This window comes from Microcaecilia unicolor, chromosome 2, assembly GCF_901765095.1.
Source record: "Microcaecilia unicolor chromosome 2, aMicUni1.1, whole genome shotgun sequence".
NCBI lineage: Eukaryota > Metazoa > Chordata > Amphibia > Gymnophiona > Siphonopidae > Microcaecilia > Microcaecilia unicolor.
The window spans coordinates 386,509,309-386,533,367 of record NC_044032.1 but is presented as its reverse complement, the minus strand read 5'-3'; the positions used below and the strand labels follow the sequence as shown (position 1 = coordinate 386,533,367).

Below are 24,059 nucleotides of genomic sequence, written 5' to 3'. Positions count from 1 at the left end.
GTCGAGATTTTCTCCCTTACAAATTTTTTGGTGCTCTTTTTCCGTCATTTCGGACTTTGATTTCGCCGGCGCGATTTTTCCGCCCATGACATCGAAGCCTTCCAGCGGCTTCAAGAAGTGCACCCAGTGCGCCCGGGTTATTCTCGCTCACTGATCGAACACTCGTCGTGTCTTCAGTGTCCTGGGGGCCGAGCACCGCCCTCAGAACTGCAGTCTGTGTTCCCTGCTTCAAGGCGGACTCAGGTAGCGAGACTAGCCCAGTGGAACGTGTTGTTCTCGGGCTCTTCGTCGGCATCGGCACCGGGATCTTCGAGTGCATCGACGTCGTCAGCCGTCCAGACCATCTTCCTCTCGGGCCGCCCCTGCATCGAGTGCATCGAGGCATCGGGCCTCTGCATCGGCGCCGAGACATCGGATAGCTGCATCGACGTCGGTGGTACCGGGACCTCGTCTGCTGATGTCGTCGGACGGTGGTGCATCGTCAGGAGTGCAGGTGAGGGCTGTCCATTCCCCTGCTGGTGGGCGGTGAGCCTTCGGGTGGTCTCCTCCTCCTACCCTGAGGGCTCCTGCGGTACAGCCCCCCAGAGACCGACCTCCTTCGGCCTCGGCCCCCGAGGAAGCGACGGCTGGATTCTACGTCCTCCTCGTCGGTGCCGGGGAGCTCCGTGACATGCTTCGGAAGAAATCGAAGAAGCATCGACACCGGTCGCCTCCCCGCGTCGGCACCGGGAGAGCTCTGGGTCGCCGAGGAGTCGGCACCCAGCAGGCATCGGCACCGATATGGACCACCTCTCACCCCTCTGTTCAAGAGGTGTCGATGCGCTCCACTCTGGACAAGCCCGGAACAGCCTCCTCATGCCCGGAACAGGTTCTGCCGTCGACAGCCTGCATCGACCTCTTTGCCTTTCTCTGCAGGCCGCTCTGAACGAGAGCCTCCGGGCCGTTCTCCCCAGAGATTCTGGAGAGCTGTTGCGCCCTACCCCTCCGGTAAACCGGCGGTGCTTGCGCCTCCGGTACCGGTCGAGCGTGGCACCGTCTGGCCCATCGCCCGGGGTGAGGTCCCCGACGTCGCGGTACCGACTGCGGCCACCTCCCAGGAGGGCTCCCGACTACGTCGGCGGAGGGGCTTCGCCGATGCGGGCCAGGGAGTCTACCTCTCGACGCCCCCATCGTGGACGTGGCTTCCACTGAGTCGAGCCGGGCGAGGTTGCAGACACAGTTCGTGAACTTGTGTCTGACACCGAGGGTGAGGCCTCGTGGGAGGAAGAAGAAGACCCCAGATATTTCTCTGACGAGGAGTCTGAGGTCTTCCTTCTGATCCCACTCCCTCTCCTGAAAGACAGCTTTCTCCTCCTGAGAGTCTGTCTTTCACTTCCTTTGTCCGGGAGATGTCTACGGCCATCCCCTTCCCGGTGGTTGTGGAGGACGAGCCCAGGGCTGAAATGTTTGAGCTCCTGGACTATCCTTCTCCACCTAAGGAAGCGTCCACTGTTCCCTTGCACCATGTCCTAAAAAAGACATTGCTTGCGAACTGGACAAAACCTCTAACTAATCCCCACATCCCCAAGAAGATCGAGTCCCAGTACCGGATCCATGGGGACCCAGATCTGATGCGCACCCAGTTGCCTCATGATTCTGGAGTTTGTGGATCTGGCCCTAAAGAAGGCTAAGAGTTCTAGGGAGCATGCTTCGGCGCCCCCGGGCAAGGACTCTAGAACCTTAGACTCCTTTGGGAGGAAGGCCTACCATTCCTCTATGCTCGTGGCCAAAATCCAGTCTTACCAGCTCTACACGAGCATACACATGCGGAACAATGTGCGGCAGTTGGCGGGCTTGGTTGATGCTCTTCCTCCTGAGCAAGCCAAGCCTTTCCAGGAGGTGGTCAGGCAGCTGAAGGCATGCAGAAAATTCCTGGCCAGAGGGGTGTATGACACCTTTGATGTTGCGTCCAGGGCCGCTGCTCAAGGTGTGGTGATGCGCAGGCTCTCATGGCTGCGTGCCGCCGACCTGGAGAATAGACTCCAGCAGCGGATTGCGGACAGATCGCCTTGCCGTGCGGACAACATTTTGGAGAGAAAGTCGAACAGGTGGTAGAGTCTCTCCACCAGCGGGACACCGCATTCGACAAGTTCTCCCGACGGCAGCCTTCAGCATCTACCTCTACAGGTAGAAGATTTTTCGGGGGAAGGAAGACTGTTCCCTACTCTTCTGGTAAGCGTAGGTACAATCCTCCTTCTCGACAGCCTGCGGCCCAGGCTAAGCCCAGCGCGCGTCGCTCTCGTCAGCAGCGTGCGCCTCAGCCAGGCCCCTCGGCTCCCCAGCAAAAGCAAGGGGCGAGCTTTTGACTGGCTCCAGCAGAGCATAGCCGCATCCAAGTGTCAGTGCCGGGCGACCTACCAGTCGGGGGGAGGTTGAAAGCTTTTCACCAAAGGTGGCCTCTAATAACCTCCGACCATTGGGTTCTCCAAATAGTCCCGGCAAGGATACACCCTCAATTTGGCCTCAAAACCTCCAAATTGTCCACCGGAGCTCAGTCTTACAGCTTCCAGCACAAGCAGGTACTTGCAGAGGAACTCTCCGCCCTTCTCAGCGCCAATGCGGTCGAGCCCGTGCCATCCGGGCAAGAAGGGCTGGGATTCTATTCAGGTACTTCCTTGTGGAAAAGAAAAACAGGGGGGATGCGTCCCATCCTAGACCTAAGGGCCCGAACAAATATCTCGTAAAAGAAAAGTTCAGGATGCTTTCCCTGGCACCCTTCTCCCCATGATTCAGCAAAACGATTGGCTATGCTCTCTGGACTTGAAGGATGCCTACACACACATCCCGATACTGCCAGCTCACAGACAGTATCTGCGATTTCAGTTGGGCACACGCCACTTCCAGTACTGTGTGCTACCCTTTGGGCTCGCCTCTGCGCCCAGGGTGTTCACAAAGTGCCTAGCTGTGGTAGCAGCGGCACTTCGCAGGCTGGGGTGGCACGTGTTCCCATATCTCGACGATTGGCTGGTGAAGAACACATCCGAGGCAGGAGCCCTGCAGTCCATGCAGATGACTATTCGCCTCCTGGAGCTACTGGGGTTTGTGATAAATTATCCAAAAGTCCCATCTTCTCCCAGTGCAGAAACTCGAATTCATAGGAGCTCTGCTGGATTCTCGGACGGCTCGCGCCTATTCTCCCAGAGACGAGGGCCAACAACTTGTTGTCCCTCGTCTCGCGGGTGCGAGCGTCCCAGCAGATCACAGCTCGGCAGATGTTGAGATTGCTGGGCCACATGGCCTCCACAGTTCATGTGACTCCCATGGCCCGTCTTCACATGAGATCTGCTCAATGGACCCTAGCCTCCCAGTGGTATCAGCTGCTGGGGGTCTAGAAGACGTGATCCACCTGTCCACGAGTTTTCTCGAATCCCTGTATTGGTGGACAATCTGGTCCAATTTGACTCTGGGACGTCCTTTCCAAATTCCTCAGCCACAAAAAGGGCTGACAACGGATGCGTCTCTCCTGGGAATGGGGAGCTCATGTCGATGGCTTCACACCCAAGGAAGCTGGTCCCTCCAGGAGCGCGGTCTACAGATCAATCTCCTGGAGTTGCGAGCGATCTGGAACGCTCCGAAGGCTTTCAGAGATCGGCTGTCCCATCAAATTATCCAAATTCAGACAGACAACCAGGTTGCCATGTACTATGTCAACAAGCAGAGGGGGGCACCGGATCTCGCCCCCTGTGTCAGGAAGCCGTCAGCATGTGGCTTCTGGGCTCGCCGTCTCGGCATGGTGCTCCAAGCCACATATCTGGCAGGCGTAAACAACAGTCTGCTTGGCCGACAGACTGAGCCGGATTATGCAACCTCACAAGTGGGTCGCTCAACTCCAGAGTGGTGCGCCAGATCTTCCAAGCGTGGGGCACCCCCTTGGTGGATCTCTTCGCATCTCGAGTGAACCACAAAGTCCCTCAGTTCTGTTCCAGGCTTCAGCCCACGGCAAGACTGGCATCGGATGCCTTCCTCCTGGATTGGGGGGAGGGCCTGCTGTATGCTTATCCTCCCATTCCTCTGGTGGGGAAGACTTTGTTGAAACTCAAAGCAAGACCGAGGCACCAGTGATTCTGATTGCTCCTTTTTTGGCCGCGTCAGATCTGGTTCCCTCTTCTTCTGGAGTTATCCTCCGAAGAACCGTGGAGATTGGAGTGTTTTCCGACCCTCATCACGCAGGACGAAGGGGCTCTTCTGCATCCCAACCTCCGGTCCCTGGCTCTCACGGCCTGGATGTTGAGAGCGTAGACTTTGCCTCTTTGGGTCTGTCAGAGGGTGTCTCCCGCGTCTTGCTTGCTTCCAGGAAAGATTCCACTAAGAGGAGTTACTTCTTCTGTGGAGGAGGTTTGCCGTCTGGTGTGACAGCAAGGCCCTAGCTCCTCGCTCTTGTCCTACACAGACCCTGCTTGAATACCTTCTGCACTTGTCTGAGTCTGGTCTTAAGACCAACTCTGTAAGAGTTCACCTTAGCGCGATCAGTGCATACCATTACCATGTGGAAGGTAAGCCGATCTCAGGACAGCCTTTAGTTGTTCGCTTCATGAGAGGTTTGCTTTTGTCAAAGCCCCCTGTCAAGCCTCCTACGGTGTCATGGGATCTCAATGTCGTTCTCACCCAGCTGATGAAATCTCCTTTTGAGCCACTGAATTCCTGCCATCTGAAGTACTTGACCTGGAAGGTCATTTTCTTGGTGGCAGTTACTTCAGCTCGTAGAGTCAGTGAGCTTCAGGCCCTGGTAGCCCAGGCCCCTTACACCAAATTTCATCATAACAGAGTAGTCCTCCGCACTCACCCTAAGTTCTTGCCAAAGGTCGTGTCGGAGTTCCATCTGAACCAGTCAATTGTCTTGCCAACATTCTTTCCCCGTCCTCATTCCTGCCCTGCTGAACGTCAGCTGCACACATTGGACTGCAAGAGAGCATTGGCCTTCTACCTGGAGCGGACACAGCCCCACAGACAGTCCGCCCAATTGTTTGTTTCTTTTGATCCCAATAGGAGGGGAGTGGCTGTAGGGAAACGCACCATATCCAATTGGCTAGCAGATTGCATTTCCTTCACTTACGCCCAGGCGGGGCTGGCTCTTGAGGGTCATGTCACGGCTCATAATGTTAGAGCCATGGCTGCGTCGGTAGCCCACTTGAAGTCAGCCTCCATTGAAGAAATTTGCAAAGCTGCGACGTGGTCTTCTGTCCACATATTCACATCTCATTACTGCCTGCAGCAGGATACCCGACGCGACAGTCGGTTCAGGCAGTCAGTTCTTCAGAACCTGTTTGGGCTTTAGGATCCAACTCCACCCCCCGAGGGCCCTGTTTGTTCTGTTCCAGGCTGCACTCTCAGTTAGTTGGTAAATTTTTTAGGTCAATTTCAGTTATGTCCTCGCCGTTGCGAGGCCCAATTGACCATGGTTGTTGTTTTGAGTGAGCCTGGGGGCTAGGGATACCCCATCATGGAGACAAGCAGCCTGCTGTCCTCGAGAAAGCGAATGCTATATACCTTAGAAGGTATTCTCGAGGACAGCAGCTGATTGTTCTCACAAACCCGCCCCCTCCCCGTTGGAGTTGTGTCTTCCCTTGAAGTGTATTGTCTTGCTACATACTGGACTGGCCGGCTCGAGCCGGTTTCGGGCGGGAAGACGGCCGCGCATGCGCGGTGCGCGCGAGGACTAGCAAAGGACTTTGCTAGAGAAGTTTCCGATTGGAGGGGCTGCCGTGGACGTCACCCATCAGTGAGAACAATCAGCCTGCTGTCCTCGGAGAATACCTTCTACAGGTATGTAGCATTCGCTTTTTGCTCCAGGGTGGTGTGGCTTTGCTGTCCATCCTGGGCTTACGTCTTTATGTAAGTCTCTAGGCGGATAGGTGATGAGGTGACTGGGGATGAGCCCAGATCTCAAGTACTCGGGGACGACTACTCTGCTGCTTTGTGGGCAGTCCCCTCTGCTGCTGAAGGGTTTGTCTCTGTTGTTGGACCGCGCGGTCTGGTTCCTTGCACAGCTCTTAGCTTTGCTGGGGCTTATGGGCCACATCTTTTCAGTGCTGGGACCTTCTGTTCTCTTTGCATTGTCCATTCCAGTGTCCTGGTTCTTGGTCAGTTCAGCTGTTTGGCTACCTTTTGACTGGGTTGCATTTCGGCTGGTCATCAGCTTTCCAGGGCACCTGCTGTCAGGGTGTTCCTATATTTACAAAAAAAAACAAAACAACAACAACAAAAAAAATTCCAAACACATAAAAATAAAGACCATCGTATAGCTCCTTCTAGGTGCTTGTTACTTGACTCCTGCCCTGGTTTCTCTAGGTACCACTTGAGAAGGGGGTTTTTGCTGGTCCATTGGGCTCTTTTTCTTCCTGGCTGTGCCTGAAATGGAATGATACTCGATGGTGCCAGGTCCCTCATTCCCCAGTTGGGGTGACACTCTGTGCTCTGGGTCTCCCCCCACAGCTCCACCCCCTTTTTTCATGGATGTTGGCTATGTGTGGTGAAATGGAGCTTCTGTGTGTCACCAAGTTTGCTTTATTGTCAGGCTGAGGTAAGTGGTGCTGCTTTTATTTCTTGTGTGCACTTTTCCAGCAGCGTACCAGGAGGTTTTGGCTGTGAATCCCAATCGATGCTGGTCAGGGGGCAGCTGTTTGCCACAACAGCTGGTGGTTTGCAGTTCCCTCACGTCCAGTTTCTGCATTCAGCTGGCATCCTGCTGTTCTCTTCCGCTATGGGGCTGGATGTCTTGCTAGCTTGCTGCAGCCACCTGGAGACACATTGACATGGCTCAGTGAGTGCCACGCGGCAGTGGCTGCTGGGCTGACGTCTCGGCTTCGCGCCATGAGTGATGGGTGGCAGTGGCTACTGGGGTGATATAGTGGCTCAGCTCCATGAGTGGCAAGCAGTGGTATCCTTATGGGAGACATACCAGCAAAGCTTCTTGATTTGGTGGCAATGGCTGGGTGTATGGAACAGGGCATTGGGCCTCTTGTGGTCGTGCTTGAGGCCAGCTTGTGGTTGCATGGATGGTGATAGTGTGTGTATATCGCTGTGACGCACCTGTCTTTGGGGATTCTCCCTCAGCCTCTGATATGCCAGCCACTTTGTATCTTCTTTGCCTTTCTTCTACGGTGATGCTTGTCGAGTGTCCATCTGACGGCGCCCTCTGTAGACTCCATTGCTCCATGAGGCAGTTGGTGGAGTTGCAGGCAAGGTCTGACTTGTCTCTTTCCTACCATTTTTGGCAGTGGGCCCTGCTGTCGGTGTGACTGCATCCTTCCTTCCTTTCTAGGGGGTGTTTCCGACTTCCAGCCAGACTATCAGGTTGGGGTTTTTTTTTCTGGCTTCTCTGATTATCCATGGGATTCTGCAGCATTGATCCAAGGACTCCAATGGGGTCTGTACCTCTCTCCTTGTCCTGGCTGCTGGTCTCCGGGTTGGCACATCTCCTTTTCTGGGCTGTCTCTGGTCCCAGGGTTGGCACACAGTCTTCCAGGCTAATTGCTAGGTGACCCTTGGTCACCATTTCTTCAGGGATAGGAGGTTGTGTTCTATTGTAAATTAAAAACTGGTTAAAAGATAGAAAACAGAGAGTAGGGTTAAATGGTCAGTATTCTCAATGGAGAAGGGTAGTTAGTGGGGTTCCCCAGGGGTCTGTGTAACTTTTGATTTCAATAGGTGCAGAGAGTTAACTTTCAAATTTGTCTTCTGAAGATAAATAATATCAGGAAATACATCTATATAAATAAGTCTCACCTCAAACATTCTGAAGCTTACTCTGTGGCAGGGAAACACTGAAGCCCTGCACTGTTGGTAGGCTAGGCTGTCCGCACCACTCTCTGTCACTCATGCACCACTCACTCTCACTCATAGACCCGCCCTCAGCCATGCCCCTTCCGCACATAATTCGCAACCCCAACGTTCTAAATGAAGCCTCAACTTCCGTTTTGAGGTGGCAGAGATCGGAATTTTTCCCCATGAGTGTCTGCCCCGCCCTCGCGTCACAACGTGATGACGTCGAGGGCGGGGCTAAGACAGCGAATCGCCGCTCAACCCATACACCCAACCCCCTCCGTCACTGGACCCGCCTACCTACATGGAAAGCACAGCGCCTGTCATCTGTATGAAAACGTTGCAGGCACAAGATCGCTTCCCTTCCCATCTCCTTCCCTCCCTATGTCCCGCCCTCGCTGACGTTACGTTACGAGGACGACCCTATTACACTCAGCGAACCGCCGCTCAACCCACACACCCACCCCACCCCCCCATCCTCTGTGAATGGACCAGCCTACCTACATGGAAAGCACAGCGCCTGTCACCTCTATCAGAGCGCTGCAGGCACTACATCGCTTCCCTTCCGATCTCCTTCCCTCCCTATGTGCCCCCCTCGCTGACGTTACGTTACAAGGGCGAGCCTATGACACTCAGCCAACCACCGCTCAACCCCCCCCCCCATCCACCCCCTTCAGTGGACCCGCCTACCTACATGGAAAGCACAGCGCCTGTCACCTCTATCAAAGCGCTGCAGGCACTACATCGCTTCCCTTCCGATCTCCTTCCCTCCCTATGTCCCGCCTTCGCTGACATTACGTTACATCACGTCAGATGACGGCGGGACACAGGTAGCGAAAGAGATCCAAGGGAAGCGTTCTGCCTGCGCCGCTTTCACACAGGTGACAGACGCTCTGCTTTTTGATATACGGAGGCCGGCCCGTTCACGGAGGGGGCGGGTGCAGGCGGAAGGGATGGGGCCCGTGGAACTGACGGAGGAGGGAAGAAGGGGGCATGGAACTCGATGGGGGAGGGGGCATCGAACTGGAGAGGACGCTTGCTGCACATGCGCGGATGGAGGGGAAGCCAGGGGACAGGACAGTTGCTGCATATTGGTGGATGGAGGGGACAGCAGGGTTGCTGCACATGGGTGGATGGAGGGGACAGCAGGGTTGCTGCAAATGGGTTAATGGTGGCCAATAGCCTTGCTAGCGCCCGTTTCATTTGTTTCAGAAACGGGCCTTTTTTTCTAGTTTTTAATATAACACCAAATTTGTTGCCTTTTGAAAGGGTTATTAAGGTCTTTATTATAGAGAGATGGTATATTCAATAGAGAAGTTGCCATTGTGTGAAATAATTAAAATCTGAAAAAAAGAAAGGGCGTACATATCTTATCTTATATAATACTAACTATGAACCTGTCCTGGCTGCCTGTGTCTGTAACTTTGGGCTCCGAAGCCCCAGCTGACGTCACTGGACGTGATCAAGTTGGAATCTCTTTGTGTGTGTACATCAGACGCACGAACACAAACTGATTCCAACTTTATCATTCCTCCACGACTCCACGCTGCGCGGGCCGAGAACAGGACTTCGGCTGGCGTGAGGTTTGGTGGCGGGAAGGGGGGCTCGAGAGGGTCGCGACAGGGGGATCAAGGGGTCAGGAACTCTGAGGGGGGGGGGGCTGGAAATCGGAGGGAGGGGGTCTGCTAATCGGAGGAAGTTAGGCAGGGAGGTGGGATCTGCAAATCGGAGGGAGGGAGGCAGGGAGGTGGGGTCTGGAACTCGGACAGCGGAAGGGAGGGGTCTGGAACTCGGAGGGGAGTCTGGAATTCGGATGGAGGGTGGGGGTCTGGACTTCAGAGGAGGGGAGGGGGGGGGAATGCACCACCTGTACAAAAACTAAAAAAAAAAAAAGATGGGAAGACCCTGGAACTGGGAGGGGGGGGGACGGACGACAATGACCCTGGATCACGGAGGAAGGGGACGGCGACACTAGAACTGGGTGGGAGGGAGGGACCCCAGGCACACACTCGCACACAGTCTCACTCACTCTGTCACACACACACACTCACTCGCAAATTTCTCTTTCTCTCTCTCTCTCTGTCACTCTGACACACACTCTCTCAAACATACACACTCTGAGGAAAACCTTGCTAGCGCCCGTTTCATTTGTGCCTGAAACGGGCCTTTTCTACTAGTATACAACAGATATGACAAGGGTAACAAAATGAAGTTGAAAATTTGCTCATGTAAGGCAAAGACAATAAAAGAACAATGACAGAGAATAACTTTGCACGTGCCATCACAAGGTGTGAAACAAGATTAACTGCAACACTTGACCCAAGTAAACTTAGTGAATTGTAAGCAGACAAATAGCTGGAGATGATATTCTGCAATTATTACATCATAACATATTCAGTGTTGGGCTACTATTAAATAGATGATGAAAGAAGATGATGAAAAGTAGCTAGAGCTCAATGTGAGAGAGAACCATAATTAAATCATACCCAATCTGACTATAATTATTGAGATTAAAGCTGGCAGCATACTGAGTTGTAAAATCAGAGAATCAGGTCAGTGGAAGGGAGTTCGTGCTAATTTCCTTTGTCTTGCTGCTCTAAATAAGACAGCAGAGTATCAGGGTCCTCAAAAGATTTAGTGGAGTTATTAATGGTGATTTTTCATTTGACTCGTGCTGATCTCACAGCAAGGAATTGTTTATCATTGAATCGTGTGTTATGGAGGTCAGCGACGATTATAATGGTATGCCCTTCGTATTGGATTGTACTTTTGCTGCTTGTATTATCTGCGTTGTATGTTGGTATCTAAGTGCTTTAGCAACCACTGGCCAAGGATATTAGGAATGTGCTGGTGTGTAACGTTCGCTTTCCAATTCTAGTACAGGCGAGAACTGAATAGAAGAAATTGAGGAAGCCACTTCTCAATGAAGGTGATGGTGTCAGTTCCCTCTGCTCTCTCCAGTAAACTGAGGATCCTAAAATTGTTCTGTTAAGATCTTTGAGCTCCCATTCTAAAAGCTGTGTAGAGCTTCAGGAGGGCTTGAAGCTGAACATTATGTAAATTCAGTCTGTTTCGGCCTGTTCCGTTTTCATCAACAAAGAAGAAATTTGTTTAATTCTGAAAATCTCTCTTTTTCTTTTTAATTCTGAAAATCTCTCTTTTTCTTTTCAATTCTGAAAGAGTCTGTATTTTTTCTGAGAATTTCTTTGACTTGGGAGACTCAGTATAAGCAAATATGTCCATGCTGTGGAAATTTATCCTCAAACTTGGTCTGACCATGCTCCTATCACAATTCATTTGATGTTTCATGGTGGCAGGCCTGCCAGCTGAATGATGCTTTATTAGATGACCTGGTGAGTTTACAGCAACTGGAAAAGCACTTATTAGACTATTTGCATTTTAATGATACTTCTATATATTTCTACCTTGACTATTATGGGAGTGCTTGGAGGCAAGGGCATTTGATCTCTCTGCAAGCCCATGTTCATGAAGTTAGCCATCAAAGGGAACAGCAGTTTTGGGATGAGATAATCTTCTCTGGACCATCTCTATATACAGGACCGGGGCTTTCAAAGACATCAGGCAGCTTTGCATAACCTGGGCTTATATAATTTAGAGCTTCATTCTATCAAAGGGCGTTTGAATCGTACTAATCAGGAGTATTTTGAGTTTAATAATAAGGTGAGTAAACTACTGGCTGATAAACTGAAGAGTCAGGCAACCTGTAATTATAAATCTATAAAATTTTAGATGATCAGGGTCTGTGGTGCACAGTGAATTGATATTCAGGGAGCCCTTTTAAAGTTCCATAAGCAGCTTTATACTCCAGAGGATGCTCCTTCCCAGGCCTTGATTGACTTTTTAGCACCTAGCTCTCTCCCAATATAGACTCCCTCCAAGGTTGAAGCTCTTTCTGCCCCTGTATTGCTTGATGAGGTACTATTGGCCATTAAACAGCTCCTTATCGGTAAAGCTTTGGAGCTGATGGCTTTAGTAATAAATTCTACAAAAAATTTAAAGGCATACGAGCTCCATTACTCACTAGGGACTGTAACTCAGTTGATGAGTATACAGCTCTATCTCACTCGCGTTGCTATCGTATTTAAACCGGAATAAAATCCTCATCTCTGTAGTTCTTGTAAGCCTATATCTTTACTTGGTACACATTATTCATCTAAGTGAAAACTGTCAGAGCTTCACCTTTAAGTACTACTACGACTACTACTATTTAGCATTTTTATAGCGCTACAAGGCGTACGCAGTGCCCTTTATCATATCCTTTCCTATTAGACACCATGGAGAGGTGTTGTTTTTTTTTTTTTTTTCTTTTTCTAAATCAATTGAAAGTCAGTTGGCGTACAACTAGACATCAGGGGGCTGATGCTTAAAGGGTTCTTGGTAGAATGAAATTCTACCACAAACATAACACAGGAAAATTGCAACGGCATGCTTAGAGTAATGAGCTTGCAGATTAATGCCACACTAAAATAGAAGCAGTCATTTGGCTGTTCTGAATTCCTGCGCTACATTCCTACCAGTGCCCGAGTGCTGATTGGTTCAGGCACTGTTGGTAAAGTTGACGGTATTAAAATAATGTAAATTAAAAATGCATGCCACAGCAATACCCAACCCTGTACCTGTTCTGTCTTCCTCCCTTGCAAACATATCCCTGTTAGTGTATGGACACCCCCCTCCGTTTCCCCATAAAACTTTAAAAATAAAAAAAACAACCCTGGTGGTCCAGTGGGACCTCTAGCCAGCTCAGACTTGACTCCCCCAGTCCCAAGTTAGCCCTTGTGGACCTAGCAGTGGCCCATGGCCCCATATCCTTGTACTTGGTAGGTTGGAAGCAGGAATTATGCCCACCATTCCTGGCTGCCATCTCCAAAATGGCAGTGCCCTTTGCAGTGCATCCTGTGATGTTACCATATAAGGTCCTTGACTAGCAAATTCTAAAGATTAGTAAAATAGATGGTGGAGGGGGGGCATGCCGTTAATGAAATGTGGATAATCAGATGGGAACATGCCAGCTTTTGGGGAAATTTTCCAGAGCAGGTTTACATTCCTGATCTGCAATGCAGTCAGAGCTCGTTGCCAGTTTTGTCATTGGTGGGTTCTTGGATGAGGAACATGTCAATGTGGTATGAATGTTATGAGGAAGAAAACCCAAGAGGGGAGATAAAGCAGATGTTAGTTGTGGAACAGTTTGCTTAGTGGGGTGGTTGAGCTCTGTTTCAGTGTGGAGTGGATGTTCTAAAACCAGGGCAGATGCTTGATTAATGGGAGACCAGTTTTTGATAAGCATAAAATTGGAGAGAAATTTATTTAAAAAAATTAAGGCAACCTTTTAATTTCATTCTCTCCCCCCCCCCCCCCCGACCTTTGCTTTTTGTTTTAGTGGGCCACATTGCGGATTGAGAGGGGGTCAAAGAGCAGAGGAAACTTCAGCCTTCAGCTTCCAATGGTAAGAACTTTCCTCATGTCTTTGCTTCATACACTTCATCAGTTTCTTTTTTTTTTTATTGTTAATTCTTGTGCTAGTCTAAATGGATTTAATGGAAGCAACTTTATAACAGGGCGCTGAGGCTCAGTCACGTAGATGCATATGATGTGCCTGTTTTATAAAGATGACAGGTGACAGTGTGTGGAAAGCAAGGTTACTGTCCATGTTCATACATCAGTGAAAAGGCCTAGGCTGAGCCCAAACACACAAAATTCATTATTGTAATATAGTAAATGTCGGCAGATATGACCTGCAGGGTCCATCCAGTCTACCCAGCAAGGTGGCCGAGGTTGAATCTGGCACTCCGCACAGATCTACGTCTTTGTGATTTAACACCGATATACTTAATCGTATCTGCTAGTTTTGGGGCACAGATTGTAGAAGTCGACCGCAACTCCAGTTGGGAAGTAGGACCTGTGCCGGTAAGAAGTCCACTCTGGCCTTGATTCTGATCTGTCTTTGCCATTTACAGGACCCGTAGAAGTTCCCAACCTCTGAAGCTGCAGTCAAAGCTCACTCGAGTTATGAAGTCATTTAAGTTTTTTGCTTTTAATTGGATTCCATCCTTATTCGATATAGTGTTCCTCTGTGTTTATCCCATTCATTCTTGAATTCAGTCACTGTTTTTATCTTCACAGCCTCCTGTGGGAGGGCATTCCAGGCATCCACCATCCTTTCTCTGAAAAAGTATTTCCTGACGTTGCTCCTAAGCTCCACATTCACTTTACATGTTTAGAATTGAATGGTTAATTTGTCATTTTATGCTTGAGGTCAACCCTTTTCACTTATGTATTTTTATAACCGCAACCTATGTGTCTCTACACCTTTATGAAATAGGCAGCCTGAAAGCTTGTGCACTAAGATACACCTGCTCTGAGGCAGATGTAGTTTTGTGTGTGTAAATGCTGATAAGAATGAGCTCATAAGTGAGTGTTTTATTTAAAAAAAAAAAAAAAAAAAAGTGGTTATCCTGTCCCTGCTCTGCCTATTTTCTAATCCCGGGAATGCCTATACATCTGTTGCAGAAAAGTAGGCACTGGCCCACAGATAGTCAGCCGGCAGCGGTGAGTGTTTTGCTGCTCGCTGGCGTTGTTATTCCTGGATATTCAATGCTAGGCCCTTTCCAGGTTTTGGCATTGAAAATAATTTTTGGAGCTGGCTAACACATTGCCGGTGAAGTCAGTATTCAGCTCTTGACCGCATAAGCCAATCTGCTTAAAGGTAGGACATTTATGTGGCCCAATTTAAGCAGGTTATGTATTCAGTGAGAGACTGAATATCAGCACTTAACCCGACTCCACCTCTGGAACACCCTTGAGTTAACTGCTTTTGAATTTGACTATATCGGTCATTTTCAGCAGAGATAACTGTTTAAGCGCCACTGAAATGACTGGATAGCAGTGAACAGTCGATTTTAGCTGGTCAGCAGCTGTTTCTTGCTAGTGTGTTTTCTGAGCATCCACCTTTTTATACATATATATTTCTGGACAATTTTATAAGATCTTGTATATGTTAAAATGCTTCTCTACATGCTCAAATCAGGGTGTAATTTTATGAAGTGTTTCTACATGTAAAGCATGTTTTGTATATAGAAAATGGCTATTATAAAATTGTATAGGTGAATACACGTGTGTACATTGCGACTAAGATCATGTGTACATTTTGTGGTCTCTGTTGGCATTAATTAGTGCTGGTTGGTCAGACTGCGCACAGTTCAGCTAGCTTAAGTTGACCTGATGAAGGCTTCTGAGAGTTTAACTCAAGACTGGATGTAGAGTTTTAAAACTTCTCAGAAGCCTTCATCAGGTCAACTTAAGCTGTTGAAGGCTTAACAGGAGCAATGTTCTGATAACAAAGGCTGTAGAGACAGGCAGACTCCTGAAACATGGGCCTTCAAAAGGAAATCATACCTACTTGCAACAAGGATCTTCAGATCAGACTCCATACAGAACTAAAGTTGGGAATGGGACATATGTCAGAGTCATTCTTGACCTGAATCTTATACCCATAGCAGCTGCTGTAATAATCTCGCCCAAATGCTGTATATTTCTAACCATCCTTTACCAATCAAACAGTCTGGTTTCAGTGCATTATTTTGCTTATACCCAGTACCCACTGCCTTTGGAAAGTGGACCCAGGACCATCTAAATCTGAATACTTATTGCAGTCTGCACAGATGATCCCTGGGGAATGGTGGTATGAGGTATGTACATGCTTCATACGACTCATGCATAAGCATAGAGTACACACACACACACGTTTGCAGCAGCTATAATTTGTGAGGCTGGAAATGGGTTCTGGGAGATTATTTTATAAATACCCGTATTCTCCATCATTGCTTTTACAAGATTAGGTGTAAAGTAGGCATATTTCTGGAAACTTTCGTAGGCACCTTTTATGAAAGTTTTCCTTATTAAATTACCCCTGAATATGTATCTCTTTTCTGCAAGGGCTTCAGCCCCCTGCTGGATTGTAATTCATATTGTGTTTTTGTTTTTGTTTATGGCATCTTTTATTTCTTCTGTAATATGTGTTTGGTTATGGCCCTCTTCCTGTCACTGGTAACCCCACTGCACTACGTTCGGGCTGTAGGCCATCATGTTGTGTTCCTGTTCTGGTAGCTCAAGTTGATAATGATTCTTCTTTTATGTCCAGCATCGGTACCTTGATTTTGTCTGTTTTGTAAAGTGTGTAAATAGTGTTGTAAGAACTTCTGGATTATGTGACTTTTGCAGCATGAGGGTGCATGAACAACAGACCGGCCAAGTTTTCCAGCATTGGCAGGAGACTCCTGCTTTGGGGGATCATCTCTCGCTCTCTCGCACTCCCGCGAAAGTGGGAAATTCTCCCACTCAGCTCTGAGACACTCGCACTGTCACTGCTGCTTCTCCCTATGAGCAGCAGCAGTGGCAAAAGAGCAAACAGCACGAGGCCCCAGCCTTCAGGCATGTGCTGTCGACTCTGCTGTTCCCCTGCCCCGGTGACATCAACTTCCTGTTCCGGGGCAGAGGACCTGTAGAGCCTACAGCATATGCCTGAAGGCTATGGCCCCGTGTTTGCTACTTGTTGTTTTCCTGCGGCCGCTGCTGCTCCTCGGGAGAAACAGCAGTGGCCAGGAAACGGAAGATGCTTTGTAAGGGGAAAGGGAAGGGGAAGAGGATGGGGTGTGAAGAGAGAGGCTGGAGATGCTGAAAGGAGAGAGGGGATGAAAATGAAGGGATGGAAGAGGGGTAGAGAGAGATGAGTGGAAAGATGGGAAGAGAAAGTGGGAGAGACGGATGGAAAAGAACTGGAGAGAGAGAGAGATGGATGGAAAAGAGCTGGAGCGAGAGAGATGCTGGGTAGAAAGATGGGGAGAAAAGAAGGAGACCCTGGCTGGAAGGATGGAGAGAGAAAGAGGAGAGTTGATGGATGGAAGGAGGGAGAGAAAGAAAGAAAGAAAGAGGGAAGATGGGGATAGATGGAGAGGAGATGCTGGATGGAAAGATGCAGAGGAGAAAGAGGGGAGATGCTGGATGGAAGAGTAGGAGAGAAAGGGAAGATGTTAGATGGAAGGATGCAGAGAGAAGAGGGGAGACACTGAAAGAATGGGGGAGAGATGGGACACACTGAATGGAAAAGAGTAGAGAGAGACAGTGGATGGAATGATTGGGAGAGAGAGTAGATGTTGGATGGACAGGATGGGGAGAGAAAGAGGGAAGACTGGATAGAAGGGTAGGAAGAGAAAGAGAAGACAAATGGAAGGGTAGGGAGAGGGAAGACGCTGGATGGAAGGGTATGAGAAAGAGAGGAGACACTGGATGGAGAGATGCGAGGAAGAGGGAAGATGCTGGATGGAAGGGTAGGGAAAGAAAGAAAGAGGGAGATGGTGGATGGAAATGGGGGAGAGGATAGCATTGGTGAAAGACTGGAGAATAAGAGGAAGGGGCATAGGGAAGAACAAAGGTGAGGGAAAGATGAAAAGCCATAGGTAGATGAAGTAAAAAGAGGAAATTTACAGGACTGGATAGTAAGAAAGAAGAATTAAATCTGGACAGAGATGCAGAGAAATAAATTGGAGAAACTAAAAGAAAAAAATAGAGAGAAAATGAGAATGGATAGGAAACCCTGACAAGAGAGTTAAGAGAAGATGAAGGAAAGCAGAAATAAGAGACTAGAATCAACACCATTAGAAAAAGTAAATGGCCAGGCGACAAAGGTAGAAGAAAACAATTTATTTTTAATTTAGGCTAAAGTAATGTGGTAGCTATGTTAATAAAGTTTAATAAATACAAATAAAACATAAAATAGAAAATAAGGCAACACCTTTATATTGGACTAATTTTAATACATTTTGACTAGCCTTCAGAAACCAACACTTCCTTTCTCAGGTCAGGAGAGAACAGCAGAGTACTGTCCTGACCTGACCTGAGGCTTTGGCCTCTGAAAGCTAATTGAAAAATGTATTAGGCTAGTCCAATAAAAAGGTATCATCTTATTTTCAAGTGCCTGAACTGAGTCTAAACAGGAGGGCCAGCATCAGTGACTGAAGCATGTTACTAACTGCTGTACTGCTCAAACAGAATGGTAGGGGGCTTATGCAGTGGACCTCTTCAGCTAGCGGGTCTTGGGCAGCTTTGCCAACAGTTCAACCAGTGCCACGATTTTGGAGTGGGCTTAAGCTCAAAGTATGTGTGTGTGAGGGGGGGGGTTGAGTCTGCCTTGCAGTTATGCCGCTGGGGTGAATAGATGCTAGATAAGATTGTAATAAGGTGAACTGAAACGCTCCCTCTTACCCATCCCTGCAGTCACTGGTGTAAATAAATATTTTCTGGTGTTAAAGGGGTGGAGCCCATGAGGTAGAGTAGGTGGGACCAAAGCAGAGTAGGGCGGTGCTGGGGCGTGTACTAAAATCTCAATCTCAAAAATCAAGACCCCATTAGCAGCTCTGGAACAATATGATACTTTCGTTGTAGTTCAAATAAATTCAGCAAAAGTAAACAAATGTGGCTTGGAATGATTTGTTTTGTTATGACATTGTAGCCGTCCTGTAACAGTTGAACATGGCAGAGTAAGGAATGTGATTTGCCTCTCCTTGTGATAGGGAACACCTGCAGTATTGTGCCCACCCTTGACTTGTGCTTGAGAGACCGTGTCAGTGATATAGCAGAATTAGAAAAGGTTCACAGAAGAGCAACCAAAATGATAAAGGGGATGGAACTCCCTTCATATGAGGAAAGGCTAAAGAGGTTAGGGCTCTTCACCTCTGAAAAGAGACAGATGAGGAGATATGATTGAGGGTCTACAAAATCCTGAGTAAATTGAGTGTTCTTTTATTTTTTTTTTTTAACTCTATTCCAAAAGTACAAAAAGTAGGGGACGCTCAATGAAGTTACAGAGAAATATTTTTAAAACAATAGGAGGAAATATTTTTTCACTCAACAAATAGTTATGCTAACCGAGGTTGAACAAATTCCTGGAGAAAAAGTCCATAGTCCTTCTATTGAACAGACATGGGAAGCAACTGCTTGCCCTAGGATTGTTATATGGAGTGTCGCCACAATTTGGGTTTCTGCCAGGTACTTGTGACCTGGATTGGCCACTGTTTAGAAAACAGGATACTGGGCTAGATGGACCATTGGTTTGACCAAGTATGGCTACTCTTATGTCTTATATTGTTAAGAGCCAGTTATGCGATTTCCAAGGCATCTGGAAATGGTATGTGATCTATCCTAGGCGGCAAAGTAACCCTTGACAGGTACACAGGTGAAGTCTCAGGACTGCCTTTTTATCTTCAGCATAAGAAAATAAATTGTTGTGCTGTGTCCTGAACAATCAATGCCTCAGGATTGCATGGACCTTTTTATCACCACCAGATTTGTTTGGTGACACTGAAATCCAATTTTCCCCAGCATTGATGATGAATTAAATCTTTTACCAATTGAACTTGCTGACTGCTAATTCATTAAAACAAGGCTGCCTCTCACCATGCTTGAATGTTTTGTCTCTATAAAGGGGGCCATAGATTTGACTAATGGGCCATGACCCCTCATTTTTCAGATATTACCTAGTAAATAACAAAGGGTACAAAATGCAGCCCCTTGCCCCCCCCCCCCCCCCCCAAAATTCATTGCATTTGCTTTTGGTGATCAGTCCAAATGGAAAACTGCTGCAAGCCTGCCTAATTCCTCTGTGCAAGAGTCCCAGGAATTTATGAACACACAGAACGTATATTTGATGGGCTTATTCCTGGTCAGAATCCCAATATCACCTGTTTACCTTTTGCACTCGTCTGTTGTTCCATTGTTTATTATTTTTTTCTAAAAAAAAACGAAATACAATGATGTGAAAAAGTGTCCCCCCCCTCCCCAATTTCCCCTATTGCATATTTCCTTGTCATCAAGCAGATGAAGCCATTACGTATGGGTTGTGTCCATCACCAGCAGGGGAGATAGCGAGCACTCAACTTTTCACAGTGCCTCATGGCCAGCCAGCTCCACTGCCTCTTCAGTATTCTCTATCTTCCCAAGCAGGGTGGCTGCAGCTTCTTCGAGCTCCATCAAAATTCTGCTGGGCGTGGCTCCTGGCTTGCCAGTTGTTAGCCGGGTGTTAGAGGCTATAGCAGCTTCACTTTGAAGGCACATAGGTCAGCCCTTTCCCTGCCTTACCCATGCCCCGTGATGTGGACATATTAGCTTGCTTTTTCCCTGTCCTTTCCCACTCAGTGGATGCAGGCACATTGATTCGCCTTTCCCTGCCTTTCCCACTTATCTGAGGCCCCCCGGAGTGTTTTATTTACCTCTTTTGCCTCTGCTTTCCTCACAGCGTTAAAAAAATAAAAAAAATAAATAATTAAAGTTGCGTCGCGCTTTAGTGCAGCGATCTTGGAAAAGAGGTTTTTTTCTTGAGATTCTTCTGCAGGACCGGAGCTGTGATACTCGGTCTAGTAAGGTAAGAGTGTTTTCTGACTCCTCCGGGGTGGGCCCGCGATCAGGACGTTTTTGGCACGAACTGCCATTTTTTAATTTTAACCGCCGTTTTCGGCGATGGCTGCGGAGACTGTAAAGCGCTGTTCTAAATGTGGCAAGCGCAATCAGCAGCGGGGCTCTGTAATTCGTGCTGTACAGACGGTAGAGCCGGCCTGAGCATGGCGAGCGGTGATCTGTTGCGCTCTGAGCTGGCAGCGGATGCCATTTTGGATTTTCCACATGGCGCGGCCTCCGTTGCGACGGAGAGCCCTGAATCCGGGGGGGGGGGGGGGGGGGGTCCTCTGAGTGAGGCTAATAATAGAGCTGATAGCCCTGGGCAGAATCCGGGCGGTCAGGGGGCGGTTTTCTCACCTGATTTTGTTTTAATACTGCATAGGGCGTACATGCTTAAAAGAGCTCTTCCACAGGGATCTTCGGACCCTCTGCCTGCCCCCCTGGTGGATCCTGGCCTTTTGGAGTTGGCTTTGCCTGTTTCTTATCCTCCTGATAAACGCAGAAGAGCTAATTCCCCTTCTGAGTGTGGCGCCCCCCCCTTTCCCTACCCGTGGTCGGGCTATGAGGATTCTGAGGGATCTGGCAGAACTTCTTGGGCTGAGGAGCCAGAGTCGGGTGCAGAATTGCCACAGGAGCTTGATGATCCATCTGCGGTGAGGATTTTCCACTGCGAGGAGCTGCCAGCACTTATTTCAGATGCCTTACAAGCCCTCTCGATTGAAGATCCTGGGAGTGGCACAGCCTCCTCTGTTAATCCAAGGATGGCTAGTACCAGAAAGTGGAGTGGAGAAGTGGCCTAGTGGTTAGGGTGGAGGACTTTGGTCCTGGGGAACTGAGGAACTGAGTTTGATTCCCACTTCAGGCACAGGCAGCTCCTTGTGACTCTGGGCAAGTCACTTAACCCTCCATTGCCCCATGTAAGCCGCATTGAGCCTGCCATGAGTGGGAAAGCGCGGGGTACAAATGTAACAAAAAAAAAAAAGCCTGCTCGAGCCTTTTCTTTGCATGACTCCATCCAAGAGCTTATTTCGGCTCAATGGGCTGACCCCAAGGGACCTTTGAAGGTTGCCAGGGCTATGGGGCAATTATACCCTCTGAGTGAGGAACATTTGGCTCGCTTTGCAATGCCTAAAGTGGATGCCCTGGTCATGGCTGTGACAAAGAGAACTACCCTCCCTGTTGAAGGAGGTGTTGCCCTGAAGGATATTCAAGACCGAAGGCTTGATTCAGCTCTGAAGCGGCCCTTTGATTTGGCAGGGCTCACTGTTCGGGCATCTGCATGCAGTTGTTATGCTGCTAGAGCCTGCTTGGCTTGGTTACAGCAGGCAGTGGAACAGCCCGGTGATGGAGCGGAGACCTTATCTGAAGTGGCTGTGCGGATGGAGTCGGCTTTGTCCTTGTTGGCTGATGCCCTTTATGATATGGTCAGAGCTTCGGCTAAACAAATGGCTGTAGCAGTGGCGGCTCGCCACACTCTGGCTACGACATTGGGCGGCGGACATGGCCTCTAAGCAAAGGTTGGTGAAGTTGCCCTTTCAAGGCCTTCTCCTGTTTGGTGAGGAGCTGGAAACATTGTTAAAGGCCTGGGGGATTCCAAACCTCAGCGCTTGCCCGAAGATAGGCCGAAGCCTTCCTCTAAGGGTCAGGCGGTCCGCTCCTCTTACAGACCAAGCTTCCGTGAAGCTAGAAGGTACCGCTCGGGGCGTGCTGCTAGGTTCACTTTGCGTGCCCGCTTTCAGCAGAGAAACTCCTTTCGCTCGGACAAACATTCTGCAGCTGCCGGTTCAAGGCCTGGAGTTCAGGGGCGACCCTCTCAATGATGGTGCGCAGGCCCCCTCCTTATTTCCTGTCATCGGAGGAAGACTTTCCCTCTTTTTCAAGTAGGCCAAAATCTCTGCAGATCAGTGGGTCTTGGACCTGATCAGAGACGGATACCGAATAGAATTCGATGCCCCAGTGAAAGACGTGTTTGTGGAGTCCCAATGCGGTTCTGCCGCCAAATGGGTGGTGGTAGAGGAGACTTTGCACAGTCTGTGCCAGATAGGGGCTGTGACCTCGGTGCCTCCCGCCGAACAAGGTTTAGGCTGCTACTCCATTTACTTTGTGGTGCCACGAAAAGGCGGGTCTTTTCGCCCGATCCTGGACTTAAAAGAGCTAAACAAGTCCTTAAGAGTGCGGCATTTTCACATGGAAACCCTGCGCTCCGTCATTGCGGCGGTACAGACAGGAGAGTTTCTCACGTCTCTGGACCTGAAAGTAGCTTACTTGCACATACCAATTTGGCCCCCGCACCAGAAGTTTCTGAGGTTTGCGGTGTTGGGAAAACATTTCCAGTTTCGGGCCTTGCCTTTTGGCCTCGCCACAGCTCCCCGAACCTTCTCCAAGGTAATGGTGGTAGTAGCTGCCTTTCTCAGGCGAGAGGGTATCCGGGTTTACCCGTACCTAGATGACTGGCTCATCAGAGCAGACTCAGAAAAAGAGAGTCATCTAGCTACAGCCAGAGTGGTTTCAGTCCTTCAATCTCTGGGCTGGGTCGTCAATATGGCCAAAAGTTACCTGACCCCCTCGCAATCTCTAGAATATTTGGGGGCCAGGTTCGACACAGCCTCGGGCTATGTATTTCTTCCCGAACAAAGACGGTGCAAGCTTCAGAATCAGGTCCGTCTGCTCCTGAGGATGCCCCGCCCGCGAGCTTGGGACATTGTCCAGCTGTTGGGATCGATGACGGCCACCTTGGAAGTGGTGCCATGGGCGAGAGCGCACCTGAGACCTCTACAGTATTCTCTACTTCAATGATGGTCTCCAGTATCTCAGGATTATCAGTGCAGACTTTCTTGGCTCCCTGCGGCCCGCCTCAGTATGGAGTGGTGGCTCTTGGACAGCATGTTGCGGCGGGGAATGCCGCTGGCGCTCCCTGATTGGTGCCTAGTGGTGACAGATGCCAGCCTGAAGGGCTGGGGCACACATTGCCAGGGGAAGCATGCCCAGGGTCTGTGGACGCCTGACGAGTCGGAGTGGTCTATCAACCGCCTGGAGTTGAAAGCGGTGTTTCTGGCTCTTCTGGCCTTTCAAGTGACCCTGGAAGGATTGGCTGTCCGAGTGATGTCGGACAACACGACAGCAGTGGCCTACATAAATCGACAAGGCGGCACTCAGTGCAGAGCTCTAGCCGCGCAGGCTGAACAAATTTGCCACTGGGCCGAGCTGCATCTACAGTCCCTGTCAGCAGCTCACATTGCAAGTCAGAGCAATGTGCAAGCCGACTATCTAAGCAGGCATCAGATCGATCCAGCGGAGTGGGAACTAGCAGACGATGTATTCCTGCAGATATGTGTCAAATGGGGCAAGCCCGTGATGGATCTTATGGCGACCAGTTCCAATGCCAAAGTCCCGTGCTTCTTCAGCAGACGGGAGGGATCCTCGCTCTGCCGGGTTGGATGCCTTGGCTCAACCTTGGCCCCTGGGCTTGCTGTATGTCTTCCCTCTGGCCCTTGATAGGGCGAGTGCTCCTGCGGATTCGGCTGCATCCAGAAGTGGTGCTCGTCGCCCCGGATTGGCCCAGGAGGCCTTGGTATGCCGACCTCCAACAGATGCTGTTGGAGGCTCCCTTTCCGTTATCTCTGGTTCCGCACCTGTTGTCACAGGGTCCGGTGGCCATGGAGGACGCATGCCGCTTTGGTCTTATGGCATGGCGATTGAGAGGGCGCAATTGAGAGATAAAGGCTACTCAAATAAGGTAATTTCCACTCTCCTGCAGGCCCGTAAGTGCTCCACTTCTGTGGCTTATGCCAGGA

The 24,059-nt window shown here is 49.4% G+C and overlaps 1 protein-coding gene across 1 annotated transcript in view; it reads left to right on the top strand.

Moving 5' to 3' along the window:
- The window catches only part of GPAT3 (glycerol-3-phosphate acyltransferase 3), a 147,318-nt gene that overhangs the window by 18,309 nt on the left and 104,950 nt on the right, over positions 1–24,059 (top strand). Inside the window, 2 exon segments of the mRNA XM_030190558.1 lie at positions 13,199–13,223; positions 13,226–13,264. Of these exon segments, the coding sequence (XP_030046418.1) occupies positions 13,199–13,223; positions 13,226–13,264 (64 nt within the window).